Below are 13,817 nucleotides of genomic sequence, written 5' to 3' on the forward strand. Positions count from 1 at the left end.
TTGCTGCATTCATGTTCAGCCAGTCTAGTTGCTATGTCTCTGCCTGAGTGACTGATGTACAGTTTGTCATGATAAGAACAGGTGATTTTGTATACCCCACTGTTGGCTAATAACTGAATCTTATCTTTGCTATTAAAAACACACTGGGCTGTTGTGTTCTTAACATAGAAGAAAGCCTATACTTGCAGGCTTTCCGTGCTTTAGCAACAATCTGTGATACCTCACCTAGAAATGGTAGTGTACGCCATTTCTTGCAGACAGTGGATGGGGAAGCAGGTGGGGCATAGAGGAGGGGTATAATTTTCCGTTTTTGTTTCCTGTGCAAGATATTGTCAATAAGAGCTGGACTATAGTCATTGGCTGTGGCAATAAATTTCATTGTATCTAACTCTGCTTTCAAATCATTTCTGGACATGGGGATGGATATGAAACAGTGTACTATTGAGTGGAAAGCTGCATGTTTGTGAGCTATGGGGTGTTGTGAGCAAGAAGGTATTACTGTGTCTGTAGTTGTAGTTTGTCTATAAATTTTGAAGTAATGTGATGTCAGTGGTGAGATCTAAGAAGTTTATGAATTTGTTCAAAAAATGGTTCAAATGGCTCTGAGCACTATGTGACTTAACTTCTGAGGTCATCAGTCACCTAGAACTTAGAACTAATTAAACCTAACTAACCTAAGGACATCACACACATCCATGCCCGAGGCAGGATTCAAACCTGCGACTGTAGCAGTAGCTCGGTTCCAGACTGTAGCACTTAGAACTGCACGGCCTATGGATTTGTTGCCAATCTCCATTATGAACTGAATATTTTTATTTTGACTGTTTAGGTTTTTCAAAAATGCGTTGAGTTGTCTTCTGGTACCAGTCCACATACCCAGGACTTCATCTACATATCTAAACCAGTATTTGATATTGGCACTCAAAGGTTCTGTTTTTAGAAAATTTTGTTCAGAATGGTCCATAAATATTTCAGCTAACAGTGGACTAAGAGGAGAACCCATAGCTAAGCCATCTAATTGTTTATAGAGTCCCTTGGAACTGGAAATAGTTTAGTGCCAAGCATGTCTGAGTGGCCAGTCTCAAGCCATTCAGTTCCACAGGACTGACATTAGACTTGTGCATCAGCTCTGTCAGATTATCAATGCATTCTATCACTGGTATGTTGGAAAACAAACTGCAGACATCAAAGGATACTAATTTATCACTGTGTGAGACAGATATACCTTTTAACTTATTTACTAGGTCCACAGAGTTTGAAATACCATGCTTTGGTTTGAATGTAGTCTTGCCGTTAATTAGGACACCCAGTTTACTAGCTAGTTTGTAAGGTGGAGCAGTGAATGATGATACAGCTGGATGAATAGGAACATCTAGTTGTGCAGTTTAGGAAGCCTTTACATTCTAGGGAGGCACTGGGTTCATATTAGTTAACAGTTTTGCTTCAAACTCAGAGAATATGCTTTTGCATGAATTGATTGCATATTTAACATCCTCTTTGAATAATTTAGTAGGGTCTTTAGGAGGGACTTGGAAACCTGTGGTATTCAGGAAATCATTAACTTTATCAACATAATCACATTTGTTCAAAAGTACAATACTGTTGCCTTTATCTGATTTTGTGGCAATGATATCTTGGTGTTGTAATTTCTGTTTTAATGACTCGAGGGTGTGAAAGTCAATAGACCGTGGGATGTTACACACGAATTTCGTTTCATTCTTTAACTTTTTTTCTAATTAACTTTTACAACCTTTTTGGATGTTTTGTTTTACAGGCTTCAAAAGTCAATATAAAATTAAACACCAAAAATCTTTACCAAGCTGATGGATATGCTGTACGGGAGCTCCTCAAAGCTACATCAGTTTTGTACGGTGCTCTACGTTTCAATATGAAAAATGTAGATGACGATGATGAAAGTGATCGAAGTACTGTATGTGACATCGTGGCAAAGGTTAGTGAGAGACATTTTGTTAACTATTGGTAGCTCAGTTCATGTCTTTCTAAGCTTCAAAATGTTGTTTCACAAAAGCAATTTGTTTTGTAACTGTCGTAATCCTGTAGTGTGAGTGCTTGTAATCAAACAGTGTGCAATACAAATGCCTTTACAGAACCAGCCTAGAGATGTAGTCTCACAACCCAGACACACTGTGGTTTGTGCATGACAGCCCCACATAAGTCCAGTGCACCAGGCCCTCGGCCTCACTTACGCTTACTCGCTTATCGCACGCTCACCTGCGAGACTGTATACTAATGTGTTCTGTAGTTACGAGACTTTATACTGTTCTATATGTCGCTCACTGTTTTTGTGGATGTGTCGGTGTGGATGCAGAATAAAACTAGGTTGGTGTTTACTCAGTGATGAAGGTGGGATTCTACTCCACACGTTTTCTTTCTTTGCTTCGATATACAGCCAACGTGTCAGTGGAAGGAGTTCTTCAATTGTTAAACAAAACCAAGCTCTCACTGACCAACAGCAGGCTCTTTCCACGGTAGTAAAGTTTTGAGCCTCGTCCGTGTATCAAGTTCTGCTGTCATTGACAGAACCCCTAACATTTCCTCTGTATGACGATTCTGCCGAAGAATGAGACACGTACGAAAAATGCCTTCAGAAACATTTTCGAGCTTTCAGGGTCGCCAATCTCAGTTTGTGTAAGGCTACATTTTTGTCACGAATTTCTCGTGTTTAACACCTTATATGTCAGCTATCTCCTCTTCGGGACCCTGACAGTCCCTCTTTTGGTGAAATGTGTCAAATTCTCAATAATTATCATTGTGAGGGTGCTCGTGTTATTGCTGCTCGTGTCAAGTTCTGCTGTATTGTCAGAAGCAGTCACAACAGTCCAGAACCGCTGCGGACGGAAAACAGAACGGCAACACTCCAGCATATCGCAGTGAGTGGCAGCGTACTGCAGAGGGAATGCCTGGTGCCTCAGACAGAATTCCAAATGCAGCAGACCGAAGGTGGAACACCCGGGAGCCGGTCTGGAGGACGCGGACCACAGAGAGAGCACCCAGAATCGCAGCAGACCAAAAACAGAATCACAACGTTGTAGAAGATTGCAGCGAGTGGGTGCAGACTGCAGAAGAAACACCTGCAACTTTTGGTGGAGGGGAAGTCCACAGACATAAATATTGGACTAGGTCCACTCGAGAAGCAGTCTCAGGTCGCACCTGATGACGGTTATGAGCTATGTTACCGAAATATTGTGCAAGTACGATGCTGATATCCGACAGAACACCCAACAACCCAAGAAGTCATTAGATTGCCGGGAAACCCTGATGAGTTTATTATTTTTATTTTATAAATTCAGACACTAGTTATACTTTTAACATTTGTCTACTCCATTATATTTCTCAATCTTTTACATTGCAGGCAAGTTTCTTTCTGCACAACATTGGAGTAAGTCTCAAAATATTAATATTCTGCTTCTATAGAACTTATCTTTCATACTTATTTCCTCAAACACATATGTTCCCTTCTCCTGTCAGTACTACTCCTGTACAGAGATTGTTGTTGTTGTTGTTGTTGTTGTGGTCTTCAGTCCTGAGACTGGTTTGATGCAGCTCTCCATGCTACCCTATCCTGTGCAAGTTTCTTCATCTCCCAGTACCTACTGCAACCTACATCCTTCTGAATCTGCTTAGTGTATTCATCTCTTGGTCTCCCTCTATGATTTTTACCCCCCACGCTGCCCTCCCATGCTAAATTTGTGATCCCTTGATGCCTCAGAACATGTCCTACAAACCGGTCCCTTCTTCTCATCAAGTTGTGCCACAAACTCCTCTTCTCGCCAATTCTATTCAATACCTCCTCATTAGTTACGTGATCTACCCACCTAATCTTCAGCATTCTTCTGTAGCACCACATTTTGAAAGCTTCTATTCTCTTCCTGTTCAAACTATTTATTGTCCATGTTTCACTTCCATACATGGCTACACTGCATACAAATACTTTCAGAAACGACTTCCTGGCACTTAAATCTATACTCGATATTAACAAATTTCTCTTCTTCAGAAATGCTTTCCTTGCCATTGCCAGTCTACATTTTATATCTTCTCTACTTCGACCGTCATCAGTTATTTTGCTCCCCAAATAGCAAAATTCCTTTACTACTTTAAGTGTCTCATTTACCAATCTAATTCCCTCAGCATCACCCGACTTAATTAGACTACATTCAATTATCCTCGTTTTGCTTTTGTTGATGTTCATCTTATATCCTCCTTTCAAGACACTGTCCATTCCGTTCAACTGCTCTTCCAAGTCCTTTGCTGTCTCTGACAGAATTACAATGTCATCGGCGAACCTCAAAGTTTTTATTTCTTCTCCATGGATTTTAATACCTACTCCGAATTAATCTTTTGTTTCCTTCACTGCTTGCTCAATATTCAGATTGAATAACATCGGGGATAGGCTACAACCCTGTCTCACTCCCTTCCCAACCACTGCTTCCCTTTCATGCCCCTCAACTCTTACAACTGCCATCTGGTTTCTGTACAAATTGTAAATAGCTTTTCGCTCCCTGTATTTTACCCCTGCCACCTTCAGAATTTGAAAGGGAGTATTCCAGTCAACATTGTCAAAAGCTTTCTCTAAGTCTACAAATGCTAGAAACGTAGGTTTGCCTTTCCTTAATCTTTCTTCTAAGATAAGTCGTAAGGTCAGTATTGCCTCACGTGTTCCAATATTTCTACGGAATCCAAACTGATCTTCCCCGAGGTCAGCTTCTACCAGTTTTTCCATTCATCTGTAAAGAATTCAAGATAGTAATTTGCAGCTGTGACTTATTAAACTGTTAGTACGGTAATTTTCACATCTGTCAACACCTGCTTTCTTTGGGATTGGAATTGTTATATTCTTCTTGAAGTCTGAGGGTACTTCGCCTGTCTCATACATCTTGCTCACCAGATGGTAGAGTTTTGTCAGGACTGGCTCTCCCAAGGCCATCAGTAGTTCTAATGGAATGTTGTCTACTCCCGGGGCCTTGTTTCGGCTCAGGTCTTTCAGTGCTCTGTCATACTCTTCACGCAGTATCGTATCTCCCATTTCATCGTCATCTACATTCTCTTCCATTTCTATAATATTGTCCTCAAGTACATTGCCCTTGTATAGACCATCTATATACTCCTTCCACCTTTCTGCTTTCCCTTCTTTGGTTAGGACTGGGTTTCCATCTGAGCTCTTGATATTCATACAAGTGGTTCTCTTTTCTCCAAAGGTCTCTTTAATTTTCCTGTAAGCAGTATCTATCTTACCCCTAGTGAGACAAGCCTCTACATCCTTACATTTGTCCTCTAGCCATCCCTGCTTAGCCATTTTGCACTTCCTGTCAATCTCATTTTTGAGATGTTTGTATTCCTTTTTGCCTGCATTTTTATATTTTCTCTTTTCATCAATTAAATTCCATGTACATAATTATGCTTAGTACCTGTTCCTTGGACAATGATTGTCCTTTACTACATGATACCGGAGACATGATTTTAGTTCTCTGTCCAACATACAAATTGAACTACTTGGCTATACACATGTTACAATATCACTTTCACTTGTTAAGCATCTATTGTCACCATTGTACTCCTCACGTACATTGTCTGAACAGTTGAGTGTATACAAAAGCACACATTCCACTTACTCATCTTGCAGAAATGCTGATATTCCATCTGCCACATCTGTCTCATCTGTGAAATTCCTAGGGGTTCCTTTCTGACAGAGTTTTAACTTTGGCAACTGTTGTTGTAGATGTAATGTGATGTTTGCTTTATTTATCATTGCCATTGCTCTGCTTTGTATCAACACCAGTAGTGCTATTATGAATTACTCATCGACTAATCAGTTCAACTATGCTTTGTGGCTGCCAGTCCTGCCCCCTGTTGCCATTAGCAGCCAATATTGTGGTTGCATGGTAGACAATGTGTGGGGTATTGAATGCCATAAAAATCGTTGGCCTGTTTTAGGTAGGGTGGCAGGTGATCGGCGTGAAAGGAAATGCTCCATCGCAGCAAGGCCCTGGACGTGCGGAATATTTGTGTATAAGGAAGTGGCATCAATGGTTACAAGGATGGTTTCCGGGGGTAAAAGATTGGGTAAGGATTCCAGGCTCTCCAACCTCAACTCCTTTGGTTCCATCAGATTCACCTGGTCCTACTCCAAATCCCATGCCACTTTCCTTGACGTTGACCTCCACCTGTCCAATGGCCAGCTTCACACGTCCGTCCACATCAAACCCACCAACAAGCAACAGTACCTCCATTATGACAGCTGCCAGCCATTCCACATCAAACGGTCCCTTCCCTACAGCCTAGGTCTTCGTGGCAAACAAATCTGCTCCAGTCCGGAATCCCTGAACCATTACACCCACAACCTGACAACAGCTTTCGCATCTCGCAACTACCCTCCCGACCTGGTACAGAAGCAAATAACCAGAGCCACCTCCTCATCCCCTCGAACCCAGAATCCCCCACAGAAGAACCACAAAAGTGCCCCACTTGTGACAGGATACTTTCCGGGACTGGACCAGACTCTGAATGTGGCTCTCCAGCAGGGATACGACTTCCTCAAATCCTGCCCTGAAATGAGATCCATCCTTCATGAAATCCTCCCCACTCCACCAAGAGTGTCTTTCCGCCGTCCACCTAACCTTCGTAACCTGTTAGTTCATCCCTATGAAATCCCCAAACCACCTTCCCTACCCTCTGGCTCCTATCCTTGTAACCGCCCCCGGTGTAAAACCTGTCCCATGCACCCTCCCACCACCACCTACTCCAGTCCTGTAACCCAGAAGGTGTACACGATCAAAGGCAGAGCCACATGTGAAAGCACCCACGTGATTTACCAACTGACCTGCCTACACTGTGATGCATTCTATGTGGGAATGACCAGCAACAAACTGTCCATTCGCATGAATGGACACAGGCAGACAGTGTTTGTTGGTAATGAGGATCACCCTGTGGCTAAACATGCCTTGGTGCACGGCCAGCACATCTTGGCACAGTGTTACACCGTCCGGGTTATCTGGATACTTCCCACCAACACCAACCTATCCGAACTCCGGAGATGGGAACTTGCTCTTCAATATATCCTCTCTTCCCGTTACCCACCAGGCCTCAATCTCCGCTAATTTCAAGTTGCCGCCACTCATACGTCACCTGTCATTCAACATCATCTTTGCCTCTTCACTTCTGCCTCGACTGACATCTCTGCCCAGACTCTTTGTCTTTAAATATGTCTGCTTGTCAGATGTCTGCTTGTGTCTGTATATGTGTGGATGGATATGTGTGTGTGTGCGAGTGTATACCCGTCCTTTTTTCCCCCTAAGGTAAGTCTTTCCGCTCCCGGGATTGGAATGACTCCTTACCCTCTCCCTTAAAACCCACATCCTTTCGTCTTTCCCTCTCATTCCCTCTTTCCCGATGAGGCAACAGTTTGTTGCGAAAGCTTGAATTTTGTGTGTGTGTTTGTGTTTGTTTGTGTGTCTATCGACCTTCCAGCGCTTTTGTTCGGTATGTCACATCATCTTTGTTTTTAGATATATTTTTCCCACGTGGAATGTTTCCCTCTATTATATTGATTATTTTCTTTGATATATTAGGTTCTAATTATGTACTGATTGTAGCAGATAGTCGCGTTTCTTCTTTTAATTTGTTTTCCTTTATTACCAGTGATCCCAGCAACATATGCTCTTGTTATCAGCGTTTAGAACAAGAGAACTTTTTTCTCACTGCTGATTGCAATTTCCGTGATATTAATGATATTTTTTTACCGGAATCTAAAGGAATATCAACTTTTGCCCAAAAAATATCACCAACTACATTAGGTTTTACCCATTCTTGCTCCAGTTTGCTCTTGTTCTTTCTCTAGTAACCTCTGATAAGTAGATATTGGCCATGTGAGTGCTACTACATTTTCTGTGTGAAGGCCTGCTTCTGTTGTTATGTCTAGAGCCTGGCCCCTGCTCCATAATGTGTTTCACTTCCTGATGACTGATGCAGAAAAGGCCTGAATGTCAGTCGATTTGGAGGTACATTGCTGATATTGTTTGAATGAAATGTCTGATTCCTGCTACGACCTTTATTATTCAGTCTGTTTTTTTAAACTTTATTGTATCTTGTTTCGTTTTTCTGTTGAAATCATGGTGGATTCCAATTTGCATTATTATTATTATTATTATTATTATTATTATTATTATTATTATTTGGTGACGAGTTTTCCTCTTTCTAGTTTGGCACTCATGGATGTTTAATGCCTGCTGTAGGAAATTGACCGTTAGAGGGCACGGTATCGTTGCAGTGCTGCACTCGCATACCAAGCGCACCAGCCAGTAATAGCGTTTCCCACATACAGCATGAATATGGCCACCAAAAGGTTCTGTACTCGTGTCACATATTGTTGGTCACTGTTATTGCTGTACTACGGACTTGTTTCTTCTATGTAGTCATGTTTTGGATTGTCTCTCTCTCTTTGTTAGTGGCTTGGTTGACACTGTTGTAGTGAAACTTGTCACTTTGTACCTTGTTGTTGCTTAGGTTGCTTTGGGCTTCTCCTAGTTTATGTCACGTCCACTGTCAGTCAGCCACGTTTAGCTCAACTACCATCTGGTATCACGTTCTCTTCCGCAGACAGCCTTGTGCCCTTGTGGTATTGGCCTTTCCCTCGGGGGTTCCAACATGTGTGCCAGTATCCAGCTTCTTACGCACATTTTGAGGGCTCCTTGTGTGTTAGACACCCAATATCTCTTTTTTAAATTTTTTTAATATTTGTTCCAGGAAGTGAAATCCTGAGAGTGCATGTTCCACACTCAGCAGAATCCCGTTCTAGGTAACTGAGGATACACTTTATCTTTTTCATGTCATTCCAACACTTTAGTACTGACTTAGAAAAATTCTCTTAAGAAATATACAGGTGTAAATCCCCATCTGGTTTAAATTTTGAAATCATTTTATTGAACTTTGGTCCATTTTCCAAATGATTTTTCTAGTAATTCTATTGGAAACCAACAATTCTCATTACATTTCATTTACGTAACCTCATCCTTAGTTTTTGATAACTATTTCCAGAATTTTTGAAATTCTGCCTCTATTTTCTCCATATTAGCAGATGAATTAGGTGTACTGACAGATGATTCAATCTTTTCTTGAATCTTTTGTTCAGTTAAATCACTAACATGCTCCTCCAATGTTGTAAAGGTGGAACCTGAAATTTCAGTGTTACCTGCATCTTTACTTTGCTGTAAAGCATTAAGTTTACTGTAGTGTCTGAAATTTTGTTATGGGCCTCTACAAAGTCTTGTTCATTAAATTCCTTAAACTGTTTTGTATCTGTATTTACTTCTTTGTTTGTATCTTTATTTACTTCTTTGATTACTAATGACTAATGTGGTTCGCATCCCAGTTATAGATTGCCTGTATAACAGCTTCCATTTGCAACAAAAATTTGATTTTCAATATTTCATATAATTATTAATGGAATTTAAAGTGCTGTCATAATTTGTTCATTAAAAGGCATAATCTTATTTTAAAGGATTAACACAATAAGACAAGTATTATAGTTAGGAACTGTTTTATGTCCTGAGGCAACATAGCTGACTATACACAAATTACCCCAACAACACTCATCTGATATTTGAGAATGAGGGCACTTAGTCACCTTTAAACACAATTTCTAATGTTTGTGTAACATTTTCTCAGAAAATGATGAAATTAATTCTGTACTACATTTTCGCTGTTCTTGCAGCAAAACCTCAGCATTGTGCATGACACTTTAATTTATTACCCCTTTACCACTAAGCTCTATTCACAACACATTTTGCAGATGGTAACCGCATATACCACTGAATGTACCAGCAAAATTATATCATTGTAAAACACACAGTTCAGGAGATATGACAGCGTAAGCAGTGAGATGCATAGAAAATAACTGTTGCTTAAAATGGAGTGCAGATTACCCAGAGTGTATTCATTAAGTGTTTCATAATAAGAGCACTAAGCAACTTCTTACAGACCTTAAAGATAATGTCAAACTTTTTGTCATTTGCATACTTAACATCAAATGTTTAACATATTAACATTAGAAAGCAATCAGACATTGAAGCTGTTTTATACATAGGAGTTTTGATTTGTTAAAGAACAGATGTTTGCTGTGGATCTTCGTATTTTTGTCGGGCAAAGACTGTTCCATAAAATTTAGGATGTGCAGCCGCATTAATTCAACTTCTTCTTCTTCTAATATTTTGGCCAAATACCATCTGGCCGTCTTCAGAGTGAGCTGAGGTGACTGACACTCCGGCAGTTGCTCCGTTGTTTTAAACCCGGACTGGGCCCAGAGAGATAAGAAACGGACACGTGTCAGTAGAAACAGTGCAATAAGAAGCGACGGTAAGATACGCGGTGCATCGGGAATGGAGTAAAGTGTGATGCAATATACGAGGAAGGAAAGAACGAAAATTAAGGTATAAGGAAGAAAGGAAGATTTAGAGTTTGAAGTTCCATCAAGACAGAGTACGAGTCGAGTTTAGAGGAGGGACTCGATTGTGCCCTTTATAAGGAACCATCCTGGAATTTGCCTCGAGTTACTTAGGGATGTCACAGGAAATCTAAATGTGGATGGCTGGAGTGGGATTGAGTTTCTGGCCTCCCAAATACAACTCCCATTTCTTTCTACACTGCTAGCTCACTCAGTACTGTGGAATGAAGACAGAGACGTTATAATGTGTTATAACTTCTGACTATTGGAGATCAACTGCCCTGGTAATGAGACAATAACCAAATAATTAAGTAAATAAATTCTTTTGTCGCTTTATGTCACTTTCCAAAGGTTGTTTAGCAATTGTAAACAGTAAACAGTATTGCCTGTTTTTAACCCTCATAATTAGCTAGAGCTTTATGATGTTCCTGCCATGTATAATGTGCGCTAGAATGTTTGCTGGCAAACTGAAAAAAATTCTTTGATACTTTTACAAGTGTCAAACATGTTAATTCCGTGCATGGTGTCAATTGAGGCTGAAACAGATGAAATTAAGTGACCAGAAAATTTTACAGTGACATTTTTCTTTATTTACTGATCTTAAACAAAATGGAGGGCTTGGGGGAGAAAGTAAGAACCCGAACCAAGTGAGAACAAATTACAGACAGTTATTTACATTTAAATTTAGTTGTTAAAAATGATTACATGATTACTACTCACCACATAGCAGAGAGAGAACGAGGGGTGTGTGTGTGTGTGTGTGTGTGTGTGTGTGTGTGTGTGTGTGTGTGTATGTGTGTGTGTGTGTGTGTGTGTGTGTGTGTTTTCCATAGAACTTTGCCTGACACCTTAGTAAGTTATTTTTCTTTTTCACGTGTCTGTTTGCTGCTTATATTTTGTGAGTAATGATCTATCCCTACATGCATTATTACATATCATCCATGGATTTGCCAGAAGTTTCTAAACATAATATAGTGAGTTCAATATTTTAAACATAGCTGCACAACAGCAACGGTTCCACATTATAAAATTATAAACAGCCGACCAGTTGCAATGGATAAATAATTCTTTACCTAGGTTTCGAAAAATATAAATTTGTGTTCTTCAGAAGGTGGCCTAAGGACAATGAACATCATAGCTTACATTAGAAAAGTATGAAACTTAAGCCAAGAATAAATTTTAACACAAATTAGAGAGCTCTTGCATTACAGAAATATGATAACGACGACTGGTACTTACAATTTTACATTAGTAAGGATTAATATACCATCGCCATTTTTACAAATGTCAGCATAGATCCATTTGTCAAAAATGAAATATAGCCCTAGAATTAGGGTTTGTCACATAAATATAAAATAGTACATGGATCTTGCAGAGCTCACAACTGACTGAGTGTAATCGGCGAGCATAGTTAATCTGAAACCAGGGCAGGTGGCGCTCCTGGCGAGAAACATGTGCCAATTGTCGTACAAAGGCAACGTGTAAATTATCATTATTAATAATGTCCTTAGATAAAGTAACAATAAAAAAGGAAGGCAATTAACACTCCCGTTATAACAGTATGGGAGCATTGGTACAAATAATGTAGTTATACATAAAAAAAAAAAAGCAGGTGGCGCTTACGCCGAGAAAATTACGCCCAGTGGCATATACAGCCAAAATATAAAAATTACATTACTATATTAGTGAAGCCCACAAACGGTATATATGTCAGAACTTTAAAATTGACAATAATGGCTCTTGTCAAGAAAGAATTACGTACACTGGTACACAATCCTGTTAATATACATTCGCAGGGAAACCAAAATTTTAGAGCTAGACAAAATCACATTAGGGCCGATGTAGTAGCAAACATACATCATGAGAAAACCACCATTACATAAGGGGTAGTGAGTTTAAGCATTGAAGGTGCATCATAGCTTCCTGAGGAAATAAACCACTAAGGTTACCAGCATTAATGTTATACTATAAACAGTACAGGTTTAAAGCCTTCAAAAAATTGTCTACAAGCAAGGTTCAACTGGTCGTTCAGTATATTACCGTCCTTGAGCTCAAGATGTTTGAAAATTTGTAACTCTTCCCCCAGATCTAATGTACGCACTTTGACTTCTCTGTGTAGGATAACAGTGTCTTCTAAAAGTTTAGGCGTATGACTGGCTATCAGGAGGTGTTCAGCAAAATTAGAGCTGTGTATATTCGCTCCTTTTTTACCTAATAGGTGTTCTTTATATCTTGTTTCCACAGCTCTGCCTGTCTGACCAATATAATATGAAGGACAGTTATTACAGGTTAGATTGTAAACCCCTGAATTGGAAAACCAATCGCCGGCAATCTCTACTGAATGTACAAGATTTCTCTTTAAACTGTTATATGTAGAGAAGGAGACGTTACAGTTATATTTTTTCATTAGAAGACGTTTTATCCTATATGATATATTACCCAAGAAAGGAACAGAAATAAATTTTTTAGCTTCTTTGCTATCAGTGGGGAGGTTGTTGCTCAAAGTCAAACAGTTTTGGGAAGTTTTCTTACTGAACAAGTAATCAATCATATTCTGATTGTACCCATTATTAACAGCAATCACTTTGATGACATTCAATTCTTTTTGTTGATCAGCAGGTGATAAAGGAGTAGTTACCATATGGTGAATGGCAGAATGAAAAAACGCCAGTTTATGAGCTTTTGGATGAGTTGAGTCAGCAGGGATGACATTATCTGAATACGTTTCCTTACGGAAGATGTTGAAATTGAAGTAACTATTCTATATAGAAATTGTTAAATCAAGAAAGTTAAGTTCACCTTTTTCATTCTGAAGTTTTTTGTGAAGGAAATCTTTTCATGTAGACCATTGAAAGTATTGGAGAGAAGCTCTAACTCATGATCAGTACCGTCAAAAGCAATGATAATGTTGTCAACATAATGTGCATAATAACGGATTTTGTGGCGTAATTGTGAACTTGAATTGGAGAACGTTATTTCCAGAGCGTTGATGAAAACATCTGCCAAAATACCAGCGAGGGGACTACCCATTGCTAAACCATGTGGTTGCACATACATTTTCCCATTGAACGTGAAATAATTGTATTTCAAAACAACTTTAAGCAAACTAATCAGTTCCGCAATCTGAATTTCACTTAGTTTTTTATGTTTTAGTAGATTCTGTTTTACAAGGGCTATGGTTACATCGACAGGGACATTTGTATAAAGACTGACAATGTCGAAGGAAACCAGTCTAGACAGGTGTACATCTTACAGTTTGAATATTTTTGATCAATTCCTTGCTGTTTTTAACCGAAAAATTATTTTCAAATATGAAAGCATCTTTAATTTTAAAATGGAGGCGCCTAGCGAGTGTGTGATG

The 13,817-nt window shown here is 39.5% G+C and overlaps 1 protein-coding gene across 1 annotated transcript in view; it reads left to right on the plus strand.

Annotated features, from left to right (window-relative positions):
• LOC126237532 (clusterin-associated protein 1) overlaps positions 1-13,817 on the plus strand; it is a 161,199-nt gene that overhangs the window by 42,290 nt on the left and 105,092 nt on the right. The window contains exon 3 of the mRNA XM_049947715.1: positions 1,775-1,951. Within this exon, the coding sequence (XP_049803672.1) occupies positions 1,775-1,951 (177 nt within the window). The remainder of the gene's footprint in view (positions 1-1,774; positions 1,952-13,817) is intronic.

The sequence above is a fragment of the Schistocerca nitens genome, chromosome 2 (assembly GCF_023898315.1).
Source record: "Schistocerca nitens isolate TAMUIC-IGC-003100 chromosome 2, iqSchNite1.1, whole genome shotgun sequence".
NCBI classification, from domain to species: Eukaryota; Metazoa; Arthropoda; class Insecta; order Orthoptera; family Acrididae; genus Schistocerca; species Schistocerca nitens.